At 46.3% G+C, this 16,526-nt stretch overlaps 1 protein-coding gene across 1 annotated transcript; it reads right to left on the bottom strand.

Moving 5' to 3' along the window:
• Positions 1-205: 205 nt before the first annotated feature.
• On the bottom strand, positions 206-14,645 carry LIPH (lipase H). Its single transcript, XM_005241121.3, has 10 exons — positions 14,393-14,645; positions 9,947-10,314; positions 9,139-9,247; positions 8,927-9,028; positions 7,831-7,920; positions 6,552-6,719; positions 5,530-5,625; positions 4,398-4,509; positions 2,134-2,307; positions 206-505 (listed from the first exon to the last, which is right to left on the bottom strand). The coding sequence occupies exons 1-10, from the start codon at positions 14,442-14,444 to the stop codon at positions 421-423; spliced, it is 1,356 nt and encodes a 451-aa protein (XP_005241178.2). The 5' UTR covers positions 14,445-14,645; the 3' UTR covers positions 206-420.
• Between the last annotated feature and the right edge of the window lie 1,881 nt (positions 14,646-16,526).

Here is a 16,526-nt window from a genome sequence, read left to right as displayed (position 1 = left end):
AGGGCTCAGTCTGGCCCCGGAGGGCTCAGCGCGGCCCCGGAGGGCGCAGCCAGCCCGGCTCCCGAGGGCTCAGTGCGGCCCCTCAGCTCAGCCCGGCCCCTGAGGTGAGGCGGCTCTGCCCCACCATGGAGGGGTGCTCCAAAAACACACAACGCCATCATGGTTTTTGAGTTTGTTGGGTTTTTTTGGTTTTGGTTTTTTGGGGTTTTTTTTTGTCGTTGTTTGTTTGGGTTTTTGTAGGGGTGGTTTTTTGTGTGTGTCACTTCTACAGCCCCATTTACAAATGGCAGCCCGCAGGAGGGCCCCGCTGTTGCTTGGTGCGCGGGAGGCGCTGGGCAGCTTTCAGACGAGTGTCCGTATGGCTGGAAACGCCGGCCAGCCAGGTTCAGATGTAACATTCAGAAATAACGTGTTGGGGTCTTAGCTCCTGCTCCAGCATGGGATGGGCTTGAAGGTTTTTTTGGTGTTCTCCATCAGGACGAGGTCATACCTGCACAGATGTGGTCTGCGTACAAACAGTCAACATGAGCCAGAAATGAGAAATGAGCCATTCTTGTACCATCCCCCAGTCGGGCCTCCCAGCGTGCTGGAGGCTTATGTAAAATAAGTCACATTCTCAAGACAACTGGTTTGAAGACCACCTCAAGTGAGGGTCAGTGTAAGCCTTACCGAGGTCAGAAATACCTTGAGCGTATTTTCATTCTTTTCTATGTTACCTTTTGCTTTTCCTTGTGAAAAAAGAACACAAAACCCAGCAAGCAAACTGAGGTGTTGGCTGCAGAGTTTGTGGTTCCCTTTAAGCCTGTCTACACTTGAGTGTCCACCACACGAGTGGGTCCTTCCAGTTCGCCTGCGTGTCCCTGCCAGTTCCCTGGTACCAGCGTTAGGGGTTGTGCCACCACTGAGCTGGGACCAGGCACTGGTCTGCCCTAGAGCTAGCCCAGCCGAAAACCAGAGGAAATACGCAGGCTTTCACCTGGGGCCACATAAGCGTTAGCCCTGGTGCAGAGAAGGACAAGAGGGCAGGACGTCCCTCCCTGTGGCAGTGACTGATTACTTAATGGTGTTAAAATAGTCGTGAAACTGTGCTTGTAGCCTGTAGCAGCCCCTCCTAGGGGAAGGTGGACAGCCTCTGATGAAATGTTTGGGCATTTGCATCTACTTTTTCAAAGACTGTGGATCTGGAGCTGGACGTGACTGTGGAGATGTAGGACAGGAGAAAGGGAATGTCAGCAAGGAGGAGCTGCAGAAGGACTTTGCTTATTAGCAAAAAGATTGCTTATCAATCTTTTCCTTATTCCAAGGCCAAGGGTAGCAGATCTTCACAAACTGCAAAGAAACACGTACTGCAGCTCTCTCCTTTTTTGCTTGACCATTCTGACTCTCTGATATGCAATCCTTGTTTTAGCCCAAATCTAAAGCGTGGTATGGTTTGATGTCCACGTACTGTCCTTGCACACAAGGTCAGCCTGAGAGATTCAGTACTTGCTGAGCTCAGGCAGAGATCCCATCCTCCAAAGGTGCCCCAGAAATCGGAGAAGCTTAAGGGTAGGACTGCAGAGCAGGAGGAGGTTAATGAGGTGACTGAAGCAGCTGTAGAAATCTCATCAGCAAATGACCTGGTCAGTACCTCATGATGTTGTGTGCAGTATTCAGTGCTTTGGGGCATAGCGGCCAGCAGCTCCCAGTTACTGGAATTCCAGGAGTAAATTAATCTCCCTGCCTGACTGGACATAGAAATTGACTGAGATATAAAATGTGTATTTGAGGCTGGGCATCTGTATTTCCCTGAGAGTTGCATTTACCTTCAGCCCAGAGTTCAGGCCGGAGCAGCTTCTCAAAGGTCATTTTCCTGACCAAAGGTTAAGAAGTCAGACCGCATCAGAGTCAGACCATTAATTACATGTTTCCATTACAAGAAGAGAACCTCTGTGTTGAAGTAGGTATTCAGCTGTGGGGTTTGTACGCGTGGACTTAAGGTGGAATTTATTCCCAAGATATGCGTACAAGAATTATTAAATATGAAATAAACCTAATTCTTCTAGACAAACTCAGCCAGGTCAGGAATCTGGGAGATTTGTTTACTTCTGTCCAGTCTGCAACCACAGAAATGTTTTATAAACCTCTGCTTACCTTTCTGGACTTGTAAGTGACCGGAACCTCACTTGGAGAATCCTGAGCTTGAATTTTGGGCCAATGACAGATCCTGTGGAAAACGTCAAGGAAACTTTTTCTACATTTTCAAAATCTTGGTCGAATCCAATTAGCAGAGTGATGCGGTTGTACTGCTGAAAAGCTGCAGCTTCTCTAAAGATAAAGCAGACAAAGTGTCAGAGAGCCACCAAGGGAATGGCACCATTTTTAATGTATTCAGTACAATATTAGAAACAGTGTCGGGGGAGGAGGACTGAACTTATGATTAGTTTGTGATTTACAGGAAAGGGGTATGGATTCGGGTCTCCAGGTGTGAACCTGCTCAGCCACTTGTGCACTTGGTTACTTGGGGTGGAGGTGGGGACACAGAGGTCTGATGCTGTCTGCTCTAGTCCCAAACCAGAATCCTCACAGTGCTTCTGCTTTGAACCTGAGGGGACTAGACCCAAATGATGTCTGTACCAGGCTGGCTGTGCAGATCTGAACACTGGGTCATCCATGGAGTTTGCAGAATACGTTGCTGTATATAAAGATCTGTTTGTAACAGCGCTGCATGGCTGAGGTAGCTCTACAAGTGGAGCACTGTACCTGGGGGGTATGAATGCCCCCAACTAAATTTCTGGTAGTTCTCTTCTGGCAAATGCAGCAGAAGTGTGTGTGAAACAATGCAGTGTTGGCCCCACTCTGCTCTGCTCTGGTGAGGCTGCATCTGGAGTGCTGTGTCCAGTTCTGGGCTCCCCAGTTCAAGAGAGACGGGGAACTACTGGAGAGGGGCCAGCAGAAGGCTGCAAAGATGATGAGGGGCTGGAGCATCTCCCTGATGAGGAAAGGCTGGGAGAGCTGGGGCTGTTTAGCCTGGAGAAGAGAACACCGAGAGGGGATCTTATCAATGCATGTAAATATCTTAAGAGTGAGTGTCAGGAGGACGGGGCCAGGCTCTTTTCAGTGGTGACCAGCAACAGGACAAGGGACAATGGGCACAGACTGCAGCACAGGAGCTGCCATCTGAATATGAGGAAAAACTATTTTACCTTGAGGGTGAGGGGGCACTGGCACAGGCTGCCCAGAGAGGCTGTGGGGTCTCCTTCTTTGGAGACATTCAAACCTGCCCAGATGTGATCCTGTGCAACCTGCTCTAGGAGAACCTGCTTTAGCAGGTGGTTGGGCTAGGTGATCTCCAGAGGTCACTTCCAACCCTGACCAGTCTGGGATTCCGTGACTGAAATTAACAGAGAGTAATCCAGCTGCTCAGGATGGGAAGAGAGCACAAGACTTAAAGATGTGAAGCCTCACAAGGCTGGGGTTAGACCTTGGTCCTTTTTGACAGAATGGCCAGTTCCACTTTGAGATATGCATGAAAACCACACTGGTGTCGGTGCAACATCGGCAGGGCTGCTCGCAAGGACGCTGTGTCCACACAACACGTTCTTTGTATAGCTGTATGGCTGTAGTTTAAGGTTGCCCTTATGGAGGGCGAGGAGTGCAGATGTGACTGGAAGCACGTCCCTGTTGCAACACTGAAAATGACTGGCCTTGTTGTAGAAGTGTTAGGAGGCCTGACAAATAGGACAAGTTTTAACCTGTCAAAGGTGTTTATGATGTGTGTGTGTAAGCATGCTGCCTGGTGGGCTGTCGCAGGCTGGGCAGGGTGGGTAGTCCTGTTGTGCAGCCCCAGGGAGCTATGCAGATTGCTCTGGTGCAGGCAGATAGGGCTGAGAGAGTATGCAGTTAGAGATACTTGGGAAAACTAGTTGAGCAGGACTTGTTTGCTGAAGTGTGTTTAGATCAGTCAGGAATTTGCATGTCCACATAAACACCAGTCATTAATTGCCTCTGTGAGTGGAATGAATTGATTTGGATGTTACGTATTCAGCCCAGGTTCATCCCAGCTGTCTTGGGCACCTGGAGCTGGAAAGGGATGCTAGCTGGAAGGGGAAGGAAAGAGGGGGAGATGTGTTTTTCCTCCTGCTTTAGTGGAAGCCCTGCACAGCCGTGCCACTGGCTGAGACTGTCCACTTCAGTCCTTTACATGACTGAGAAAGGCCCAAACCAAAGGACAGGGCTGTCAGCCGACTTGCACTGGGAGAGTCTGTGAAAACCACATAGCACCAGGGAAGCCCTGAAAGCACGTACACTGTCAAGTGTCAGCAGAGAAATTAGGGGAGGGTATCTTGCCTCCTCCCAGGTGCAGCTGCACCAAGTGTTTGCTAACATTCACAGAACAGCACATCGGTAAGACTTACGGATTAACTTTAGATTCTGCCTTCTTCCCGGTTTCATCAGCTAGTACAATGCTGAAGGTGCCTCTTCTGGTGTCCTTGTTCCATGTAATAATATCCACAAAGTAGTGATAAACTGAGGAAGGAGAGAGAGAGAGCGAGAGCTCGAGAGAGAGCGCTCTGCACGCTCGCTCTGCTTTCCAGCCCAGCTGCATGCCTAGGTGGGAGCTGAGCTGCAGGTGGATGATGTCTTTCTCCCATTTGCTCATCTGACATAACCCCCTCAATTTACCTCTTAAATCTCTTTCTCCTTCCTGCTTCCATCTCCCTTTGCAGAGATTTCTAACAGAGATATTAAGAGATGTCTGGGAAAGCACTAGAGCGAGGGTTACACAAGTGGCATGCAAGGTGCATGTATAGCTTTCAGCATGCTGCCTTTCACTCCCTGCCTTCCCCATTCACTTTCAGGTTGCCTTTTCTTCCTCCTGTCCGCCTCTGAACCCCTTCATTTCTGTTCTTGGCATCCTTGATTTGTCTTCTCTATCACAGGGCAGAATTGTTCGTTCTTCACTCTGATCGGCAAATCACTGAATTTACTTGTTGACCAGCACTGGAGCTCAGGCCATAATCCCTGCCCATGGCTTGGTAAGTCAGTGATCGTGGGGGTGAGGAGAAACCCTTGTGAAACCTTTTTTCCCCACAGATTCTCCCTTGCCTGGACCCTTTCCCTGTTCCCTTCGCTTTTGCCCAGGGTAGCTTTTTTACCTGTTTAGCTCAGAGCATGTCTTTGACTCTCATCAATCCCACACACCTCTTTCTTGCACAAAAGAACGGTGTGTTGTTGTGAAACACAGTTTAGGAACTACCCTTTTATGGTTCATTTTCATGTTCTTAACAAATCTCCTAGCATCCTAAGCAAGATGAGTCTGTTCTTGCACATCTCTAGCGAGTCGTTGGCTTTCACAGTCCCAGGCAGGTTTGCAGATAGGGAATGCAATGGCAAGACTGCAGATGGGAACAATTCTATCCAGCAGTCACTGGCTTTGTTTCTGAAATGCTGGCTATGATGCCAACAGCAACTAACCATCTCTGCACGGCTGTTGCTGAAGGAGGCAAGACACAAAGAAAAATCATCTCAGAAATCTTAGTCACTTACTGCAGAACGGCTCTTTGTCCGCTGTATCAAAAAACATACTTGTCACTGGATGGCTCTGTTGTGTTAAATAGCTTTTCCACTTATGGGCATAATAGCCTATAGATGACAGTTTGAAAATGAAACGGAGAGTTACTGCATAGGTATATAAGCAACTAAATTGCTGAAAATAACAAAGCAAGTATTTAAGAAATAGTATATTGCTTGGCAGCTGCAAGGTAGTACTGTGGCACATGATCCCGTACTCTGTAGACTTATACCAGGGCTTAATTTTACTGGTGTAACTAAAGCCAACTGAGTGTCTAAATATGCCTGGTTATGGCTCAGCACTTATTTTAAGACTGATCATTTTCCACATCTGATTTCCATGGTCAAGAAGGATTTCATTTTGCAGTGCAGAATGAAAATCAACCCCCTTAGCTTTGCAGGTTCATTTCTGGAAGTGTCAGGGGCTTTAGCATCAACGTTTCAGAAATGGCAGCCTGAAGCTGGGCTATCACATCCAGGCTGGGACATCTCTGTGGGTCAGTTACAAAAAAAACCAGAATACCCTTTGTTCACCCCTCTGCCATTCCTTTTAGAGTCAAGAGGGGTTTGTTGTGCTGAATATTCCTCAGAAAAGAGGCTGCTTTAGCAAGAACATGCCCCTATCCCTCAAACTCTGCAACTAATGGACTTCATTGTTTCTGTGACTGTAGTGTAAAGATCCCAAGACTTGTTTTGGCTTTTCTAGTTCTGGATCCTTTACATGTGGATTTGTGTTCTGGATCATAATGTGATATGGCTGTACAAGGTGCAGGGAAACTTCTCAGACTTCTTTTGCCTGCAGCGGAGGCTTGTACCCCTGCAGAAGTGAAGGAGACCAGCTCAAAAACCTCAGTGGAAACAACTTACCTGCTTTTGCAAAGCACTGTGTTGTGTTAGTCCTTTAGCAAAATGTTTGTCACATACCAAGTTACAGTAATGATGGGCAGCTCTGCCAGACACGTGCATTCACGATGTGTTTACATTCCCTGGATCCTTACCTAGGATGGGGCACGGCATAGGCCAAAAAGTTTCGCAGCTGGTACATTTGCCATTCCTGTAATTTCTGTATGAGTCACACGGGTAGGCAGTAATATTGCAGCTCTGTTTCAGGGATGACATGAACAGGAAAACAGACCTCTGGTGGTCACATTTAAAATACTGCAATCCTTAATCATACATAGGGAAGAAATATTTTGTTAGCAATCCTCATGCTTTGGGAAAACAGTATTAATGCACTAGCAAAGAAGGACACACCAGCGGACAGTCACTAACCAGTCTGAACACAACAGACAGCACTGGGGAGTACTGGGCTGTGGCAGAACAGTTAGTGAGCACTAGCTTCTGCCTTTGAGTGCACTCAGCTCTGCCTGTGTCTACTTTACTGTTCTTGTCTTTTTTGGTTTTAAAAATGTATTTGTTCGTATTGTTGCTGCAGCTCCAGAGGATCCAGCTATGGATCCTATTCCATCTCAGGTGTTCTCTCCTCTCTGAGCTCAGGCCTGACAGCTGGATATTGCCTTATGTTTTTTGCACATGGGTTTTCATTTTGGTGTAAAAAACTCTTTAGAAAGGCATAACAAAATGAGTGAAGCCTCATTTCCTATGGATTTTTGTTTCAGGCTGGTTTCCTATGTAGATTCTCTTGGGTCTGATAAGGGTTGAGTTCATGTTACTGCCTTTTCTTCTGTGAGATATCTTCTTCACCCAGGTTTCATAAAACCAGCTCTGCTGCCAGGCTGGAAAGGAAAAATGCCTTCTTGCATTCAAGACTAGGGCTGTACTTGCCAGATTGCACTGTCTGTCACTGTCAAGAAAGGTGCATTGGATCTGGTATAACTGCTCACCCCATGTTTATCTTGAACCTGTTTTCTGAACAGGTTCTTGCCATTGCTAGTCCTTGGGGTTTTATATATGTTCTAAGTAATATTTTTTTTAAAAAACCCAACAAAAAACCCATGGGTTTTCTGAACCTACTCACAAAATGAAGGCACAAATCTACCTGATGACTTTTTGCATGGAAAATTAATCCCGTTTGGATTTCTGACAGAGAGCAGAAGGATCACCCCTGACTCATATATCTGCCTGGTGCACATCAGCTAAACTTCTGTTGTTACGTCAGTGTACCACATCGATGCTGGGAAGAGACTGCTGTCGCAGCTTTCCCAGAATATGGTTTTCATGTATTTTCTAAGCAGTGATGCTGTTTCTCTGACCTCCTCTTTTTCTGATTGGAAACATTTTGTCAGTGTTTGTGCCATTCAAGGCAGAATTAATTACCAGAAAATATTGTCAGTGGACAGCCAGGCTGGTTGGTCCCACCGTTGGGGTAGAAGTCTATGTGGCCTAATGCTTCTCTGTAACCTAGTACTGACAAAAGAAAATATCAGGGAATATTAAATTGTAAAATGCAGAAGAAGAAAACATAAGAAACTAACTGGGAAAAATAATAGTTATGTAGCTCTAGGATGCCTGCCTGTGCAGGAATATTAATGTAATTCATCTGTTTAGGCAGCAGGCCAAATGGTTGTGACCCAGCTGTGTTATTTTAGCAATGGTATCAAATACCTAAAAAAAGTCTCTGTGTGTGACAGTACAAAATTTGGCTTTTTGTGTTGCTGTATGCAGGAGAGGGAAAGGGATGTGAAACACTGGGTATTGCTGTGCTGCTGAAGTCCAACTTCTTGGCAGGGCTGGGAGAAGACAGGAGGCAGCAATGATGTGGGAAAGCCAAGTGCTAGGGGTAGGTTACCTGTGGGAGCAGAGTGGAGGGCTTGCATCACGCTGCTGGCCTGGCTGGCGGATTTGAAGGTGGTTGGGAAAGGAGTGGGCTGCGGGAGATTCCGGATTCACCCTCAGATGAAGGTTTAGCCCGGGGGAGGTGGGATGAAGACTGGAAGCATCATTCAGGGAGCCACGGGGTTGGGGATAACTGATCTGCTGTGCAAGGCGTTGAGTGGTGTAACTACCTTCTTAGACGGCACGTGCTTGGTGGCAGCCCGGCTCCGCAGTGTGCTGTTGATGTGCAGCTGCTCTGGCAGGACTGTGTGCTGCGGTAGCAACAGGGCACTCCTGCACTGCTGCAGGTGGTCTGCCTAAGTCCTTGTAATTCATGGGCCAGGAGGCTATAATTGCTATAGAACAGCAGCATGTTTTGAAAGACAAACCAGCAGCTCCTGAGGGAGTGCCTTTGACAGTGTGAGCAACACAGGACTGGAGTGCACTGCACAGCACCGGTGAAGGAGACTGCTTTCCTGCTGGGCCAAAGGAGCAAGGATGCCCCCAGCACTGCTGCCTGCCAGAGCCCCTACTTTCCTGTGCTCCCCATCAGTCTCTAGCTTTCTTTGTGATGGGAAATAGGAGAAATGTCACATACCAACGGTGTCTGAATGAATGACATCAACAAACTGTGCGTCTGTAGGATCCAGCCTCTCACTGGGCGGCTTTCCTCTGTACAAGGGGCCTGCTGGGTCAAGGCCTGCAATGCAAACCACGCGTGTGGCATCCCTTCAGCACTCTGCAGCTCACTCCACTCACGGTGGACAGCTATCCTTGAAGGAAAAAGGACTGACAGGAGCAAGGGCTTACCTGTGATTCTTCCAAGCGTACCATCAAACATCTGTCCCACAAAGCCAGAGATGTGTGCTCCCAGGCTCACTCCTATCATGTGCAAGGAGTCGAGTGATGCTCCGTCAACCTGAGATTTAAAAGTACTTCTGGTCACAGATTTTAGGCACTTGAAAGTCATAAAAAAGTATCAGGAGGAGGAAGGTAATTGCATCTCCCTACTTTTCCCAAATTTTCCCTTGATGTGTTCCATTCTGTAAATATTCCCCCCTTTGATAGTGCCACAGTACAGCCAGCGCTCATGTTTGAGGCCTGTGTCTGAGCCAGCTGTGATGAGAACAGTTTGGGTGATGGTTTTATTTTCCAGGGGCCGTGACTGCAAGTGTGGACAGGAACGAGTATTCATGGACCACATGAGTACCACTCCAGTTGCCTCACGTGTGGTTCCTGCAAAGAGTTAGCAGACACAACGATGCTAATGACCCAGTGTCATCCTTGCTGTGCCTGTGCAACAGCTTAGAGCGGCTGTGAGCTGTAGCTGATCCCCATAAGCTTTGGACATGCAGAAAGTAGAAGTAGTTTCTATGCATGTAACAAGTCTGTAGACTTTTGTGTCCAGAAATGTAAAGGCTTAGAGTGGAAACTGAATATTGCAACAAAATACCCTCATACCAAGTCTGAGGGTAGAATTTGGCACTGCAGTATAGCTGCACTTCCAAAAATTAATGTATTAATACCTTATAATACATCTTGCTGTTTGTAAACACTTCCTTTGTGCCCTTTACATACTGTGCATTAATGACTATCATAGTGCGAACATTCAACTTACCAACATTTCATCAATAAGTTGCTTCAGAATCTCAGCAACTTTTTTGCAGTTTCTGGAAGCATTACTGTAGATGAGAGTTGTTGCCCCCTGGTTCCAGTCCACAAGGATGACGTTCATGTCTCCTACAGAAAGCAGGAGATGTACCAAGTCATGGATCCAGACTGGGGCAGAGCCTGTGAGTCGGTATCCGTGGATGATGAAGGTAGTTTTCTTGGTCACATCTAGATACCTGGAGGCAGTTGAGTTGAGCTCTTCAGCACAGGTTGGGTTCTGTCTGGTGTAGAGCAGCAGCTTCACTTTCAGCTCTGTCCCTATCAAAGCGCTGCCGAAGCTGAGAGCTGTGAATGCAGGGCATGGCTCCCCAGGTTCTAAAAAGAGCACAATGTGGCAATCCCGAGGTTAGCACCAATGTGTTTGCTTTGACCTGTTCTGCCTGCCAGCCCTGCACAGGCAGAGGAACATATGTTGTGAACTGTCTGAGTTGGGGCTGCTCCTTTCCTCTCCATCATGTTCATGACTGCAGTTACCCTGAAACTTAGGTTTTCTTGCCACGTTGGAGCAGACAGCGAGTGTACCTTCTCGGAGCAGCATTCCCTGAAACGGCACAGTGCTGCTTCCACTAGCAGCTGGGAGATGGCACAGACTTTCACCCAAAATCCCACTAGCATGAGGAAGATGTTAGAGACTGATAACCAGAATGGTTGCTGTATGGGTTTGAGAGCACTCTCGGGTGCTCTGGACAAGTTCTAGGGCAAAGAGATGCCCTTGCGGTTGGTTTGTAACTGCAGTCTGGAGCTGACAAGCTGCAGAGGATCTTGCTGTTGTGAGGGGAGCTCAGTGCTTCATTGGTACGTGCAGATGCAGCCTGCTATTTCAGACTGCAAAATGGGACACCCTTTGACTGCCTGAGATATGTTACTGGTACTGCTTTACTCGCAGCTGAAGAGTAACTGAATTTTGTGTAGGCGCTGCTTTATGGGATGGTCTCTGCCATTTGAAAGCCCGTCTTTGTGCCTTGCTTTTCCAGCAGAACACCAGCTGAGCCTTCAGCATCCAATACAATCTCCAACAGTGTACTGGCAGGGAATGGAATAACTGTCTCCAGACAGACACTGCTTACGAAGGCCCTCCCAGGTTTTGGAGCCTCTTTCCTGGCTCACAATCCTTCTCCCCAAATCCCCTTAATCTTATTGAAGAACCTTGTGGGAGAGGGTGTCTCTCTCCCACGCATACGCCCTGGGCTGCAATAATTGTTCAGGCTGGAGTTGCTAGAGAAATCTTCCTGATCTTTGCTGCTTAAAGGGCTGTGCAGTAGGCAGAAGGGTTTAGAAAACCTGCAGCTGTAAGCTAATTGTGCTCCAGCAAATTTCCAATACTGTGTGCATTTTAATTTCTAAATGATGAAACTCTCACAGTTTCCATGAGCAACTTTCCCATTTCCCCTCCTATGGAAATCAGGAGCGTGAGAGTCATATAACTGCTATGTGCCCAGCACATAAAATAATCTGCTTAGTTGCCATAGGTCTGCTAATTACTTTGTAGAAGCCCCAGGAGCTCGAGAAATAAAAGTTAATAGGCTACAAGGATGTTGCAGTTAAGTCCAACTGGATATTTTAAATTGCTACCATAAATTCAGAAATAAATTTTAACATTTGAGATCCATGGAGTCCTTCCTGTGTAAAGCCTATGCTAAAATATGAATAGTGGGACAGGAGTGGTGGAAAATGAGCCCTTGGCCAGGCCCAAGGAACATCCGTTGAAATCCGTGGCCTCCGAGCTGAGGGTGTTGTGCCTGTAACGCTTCCCTCAGAGCTCCCAGGGGCACTGGGACTCTGGGCCCTGCTTGCAAGAGTAAAGGTGACCTGAGTGGCTGTCTCCTGGCCAGCTTGCTCTCGTCTTGCTCTTACAGTGCTGAGATGCTCCAGAGAAACAGCAGCAAGAGTTCTCCTATGACACTGCTCACGTGAAGATCTTATAACTAACTAGCAGAGAAAAGTTATCTTTTTTTGCTGATATGCACCAGCATACAGTGAAACTCAACAACTGTCCTCTAGGTGCTACTGCAACATAAACAAATATATTTATTTTTTACTAATGACTAGAAATTGTTTTAGTTATTGTATAGTATTATTATATAGTATTGGTAATCATCTTTACTGCCACTGAAGGTGTAGTAATACTGGCAGAAATGCCAGGCAAGAATACCTTTTATATGGTGCAAGATTGCACTGGTTGCTTAATTTGTTTCTGTATCTCCAGCATGGTGCTGAGACTGGCCCAGAGGAGCACTGTGTTTGTCACAACAGCCCAAACCTTCTGGTAAAGAAGAGCTTTTAAAGAGCTGATTGGCATTTGCTAATACCTAACACAGGAACTGTTTAAAAAGCCTTGTTGTATCGGCACTGAGTCTGTTAGATTTGTTCTATTTTGATTAACAAAATCAGATCAGTGCTAATAGTGGGGGAAAACCTGCCAGCTTCTCTTCTGGCAGGCTGGTGCGTATCCCAGACTCATCCACCATGTGTTACAAAAGCTGAGGACAGCCAGTTATCCTGGCTTTGCTTTTCATTCTGGTAAGCACAGTGAATCCTACTCAAAGGGCTGGAAGTGCCTTTGAAACTCCAACATGATTTCTCTGATGGGGCAAGAGGCTTATTGAGATTAACTCTGCAAGCAAATAAATGAGGTGGGAACTTACGCCCTGGCACTGTACTTAAACCGGTGTCCAACAGACCCCTTCAGGAAAGGTGAATAAATGTGGCAATTACCCCAGTGTACCATTAACTCCCTTCCAGCTCTGCCTTGGCCATTATCTTGTTGAACAGCCTCAGGCAATTCACTTTTCTCCTTCTGCTCAGTTTTCTGATGTGTAAAATAGGATGGCAACCACTAATTTCCCGGGCAAGGTGCCCTGATGCCCCAGCATCTGTAGCAGGGGGCATACAAATCTGTGAAGCCCACGTTCCTGTGGGGGAGCTGGACATCTTTGTCTTGAGCTTGAGATCAGCCTCTGAGGTGCTATGGCAGCAGGAAGGGCATCTTCAGAATAACTTCGTTCTGAAGATGTATATCTGTATCTGTATCTATCTTCTGAAGTTATATACCACCAGGTGGGAGTGTTGCAGCCATGGGAATGGTCCCAGGCAGGCTGTGGTATTTACCATAGTCAGTGCTACTTAAAGCCTGCATTCCCCTGGTCTCTCTTATTCCTTTCTTGGAGATGGTGTGTTTGGAGGCTTTTTCTTCCTTCTGTCCGGGATGTTCATCCTATGGACAGGTAGGGTTTGCAACAGGTTTGCACAGCCCAATTCTAGGGCTGTGATCTTGAGGCTGCCTACATGAATAGAATAGCAGCTGAATTTTTTAACTCCACCAGTCTGTCCTCTTGCAACGTGAAGTTCCAACAGATTTTCCCTTCAATAGGTCAGTGGTCACTTGGTCAGATTTGCACTTGTCCTAGCTGTGGGCCCTGGGAGACTGTATTGCCACAGAGCCTGCGAAGGGTGCTGCTCACCCCAACAACACCTTGTGTGGACCTCAGAGAAGCATGTTGCTGCTTCTGTGTCTCTGCAGTTTCACTGACTCTCAAAACACTGTCACATTGCCTGGGCATTTTACAGTGTGTTTCAACAGACTGGTCTTACACATCAATGAGTCTCCAGCTGTAAACATGCTTCACTGCCACACAGCACATCTCAGCAGCGGTGAAGATTTCCATCACTTTTCCACAGAGAAGAGCATCGTGCCCTCTACCTCTTAAACTGGGCTTCAGTATGTCACTGAGTTTCCTTGGTGCCTTTTCACACAATTCTCTTTTTCCACTTCTTATGACTAATTTCCTACAGCATATTTAACAAACTAAGCAAAATACAACCCCAAATATTGCTCCAGAGAACCTGATGAAATACAAGTTAGTATTTATAAGAACACTGTTCTGGTTTTTTTTTTAATCCTGTTTGTTTTCCCTACAAAGCAGAGAGCTGTAACTTGACTTGCTCCCATGTGTATGCTAACACAAGGCAGTACATTTGTTTATTGTTACACAGGTTGGTTCTTGATAGGGCTGCGAGGATATCAAACGAAGCTTATTGTTCATAAATGGTAATTCATCCTTCGCGTCTGTCATATAAGACACTGCTGAAAAGAAATCATTCTTCTCGGAAGATTTCAAATGACATTTTCAGTGTCGGTGGATAGTACTTATATAAGAGAAATGTTTGCAAAGGGAGGAAAAGATAATAAAAATGACTTCTGGTTTTACATTTGGAACTCTTAGAGCTGACTACATTCATGTAACCAATTTGCTTTGCCAAAATAAATAATGCTAGAGAAAAAACCCTAAGCAGTAACTATAATGCAGAGGGTAGATATATTCATGTTTCTGCAAAGCACAGAAAGCATGTTATATTTGACAAGAAAATGCAAAAGAAATGGTTGATTTCTTACCTGTTTTCACCCCATACAAAAGGTAGATAAACACGACACACAGCCTCAGCATATGGACTTCCACATGGAACTTCTACGGGTAGAAGCTTGTAAGGATCCCACAATTTCTTTGGCATGTGTCTGCTGTCTCTGACAACAGTTTGCTCTCCTTTTTTTTTTTTTTTTCCCTGTAACAGTAGGTGTGGTGAGAGGAGGAAGTTACCAGCCAAGAAATGAAGACCAGTCTTTAGTTATACAACTAAAGCTTCTTCTTAAAAAGGTGGGGCACCTTCCATTCTACCAGGTTTCCTTATTTTAAATATAGTTTGACCTGAGGAATGACTAATCAAAGACACAAAGGGTTTCGGATCACGCTGTAAGTAGCACTTTGACTACACGTGTTGAAACTAAGGAAATCATTGCGTGTCTGTTTATCTTTTGCAAAGAATGTCAGAAGGCAGAGAAGATCGTAGGTGTCACTGCAAGTTGATAAGCACATGGGCAGGGCCAGCACTTGGTTTCACCAGGGCCCTACACTGGCAGCATTCGTGACAATGCCTACTGTCCCGTGTCCCTCTGGCTCTCCGGACCACTGTGGCCCAGCATCCCTTCTAACCTACAAGACCCTCTCGCCTCAGGCAGGAGGCAGATGCACAGCACTGTTGTGACAAAGGGAAGACACCAGTTTGAGTCAATCTGGGTCTCCACTGGGCTGCCAAGCAACTGCTGTCTTGGATGTCACTCATGTTTGGCATCCCCAACACATTTTCTTGCAGACTTGCTGGAACCTCATGAATCCAGCTCTAATTCAAGTAAGAAAGGCTTTTTTTCCTTGCTGGATGGGAGGAGGAAGATGGCAGATGCAAAGACAACTGTCAGGAAAGGAAGTCTGAAATTAGAGCTGGAAGATCTAGTGACAAAATTGGAAGGATGAGGGTGGTGGGGAGTTTGTGAAAGGGTGATGTGGGGGAGGGGAAGAGAGAGCAGGGACGGCTGCTGGTTAGAAGCTGTGTGGTAGATTTGCCTAATGTTTTCTTAGCAAATTCTTCTAACATAGGCCAGGGAAGGGGAACATGGGGAGGATCAGAAACACCTCATTAAGCACAGGCTGTTTTTTCCCTCTGGTGATGATCCAATGAGGAGCTGAACTATTAGTTCCCAGTTGCATAGCTGTTTCTTTAGTCCATGCTGTACATATTAAGCTTTTTGTCTTTGCTAATTCTTGGGTTAATCCTTAACTCTGCTTGCTGGCTGGCTGCAGCTCCTTGTTCAGACAAGTGCATGCTGCTTGTCTGGTGCAGCCATAGATTACACCTCAGACAGAGGTGCGCACCCAGCAACGCACAGGATTTTTTCACAAGCACCTTAAGCTCTCCATCCTCATGCAGCTTGGCAATCACAGTCTCACAGGACATGTTGCTATGCTGTGATTCCAAGTGGTAATCACACGGGCAAAAGTTGTTTTTTGTTATTTTGGAGAGGATAAACACTGAGAAAAGACACCAAAAAACTTCTGTGAAGTCTGCAAGCTGCAGGAAAGAGCCTTTTCTGATGCACTGGCAAAAGAAAATAATTCGAAACATTGTTTTCCTTCCAGTTCCTTTCTCACCTCTACTAGTAATCCTAAACTCTGTCAAAATATTTCCTCCTTGCTAAGTTCTGCCAATGGTGCGAGGGAATCAGTCCAACAGTGAAAGATGCAAGATGAACAGAAGGCTTTTACCTATTGCAAAAGACATTTGAGAATCAGAGATAAAATGAGATAAAGAAATCAAGAGGGCCTTGCCTTTCTTCTCAGCACAAAAAGAGGTAATAATTTATTGCCTGAAGCTGCGCCCCACCTCTTTCTTTTCTGCATCACTTTCCTCAGATTTCCATTTCCCACCCGAGATAGCTCATCCAAGTGGCTATCAGTTCAACAGGTGGTACCCTGGGACTGGCAGACTTCCTTGTAAAAAGATAATGATTTTGAGTAACCACCATTTTAGCGCAATTTAGACTGTTTACAGTACACATATTGGCAAACATACCCAGGGTGTCAGCACTGGAAATGCTGTCCGCCACTGCCATCAAATCCTGAGACAAGGAGTTCAAATAACCACCTGTGTTTACAGGTTACTTCCAGCTCTCGAATCCTGTTGACCAAATCTTTCAT

The sequence above is a fragment of the Falco peregrinus genome, chromosome 12 (genome assembly GCF_023634155.1).
Source record: "Falco peregrinus isolate bFalPer1 chromosome 12, bFalPer1.pri, whole genome shotgun sequence".
NCBI lineage: Eukaryota > Metazoa > Chordata > Aves > Falconiformes > Falconidae > Falco > Falco peregrinus.
This window is presented reverse-complemented; position numbering and strand designations above follow the sequence as displayed.

Excerpts from the sequence above, each read along its gene's own strand:
- LIPH (XM_005241121.3), bottom strand. The coding sequence starts at position 14,444 with ATGCTGAGGCTGTGTGTCGTGTTTATCTACCTTTTGTATGGGGTGAAA. Across the intron at positions 9,029-9,138 it reads TACGCTTGGAAGAATCACAG|GCCTTGACCCAGCAGGCCCC; the intron begins GTAAGCCCTTGC and ends TTTGCATTGCAG. Across the intron at positions 4,510-5,529 it reads GGACAAAGAGCCGTTCTGCA|TTTATCACTACTTTGTGGAT; the intron begins GTAAGTGACTAA and ends CTCCTTCCTCAG.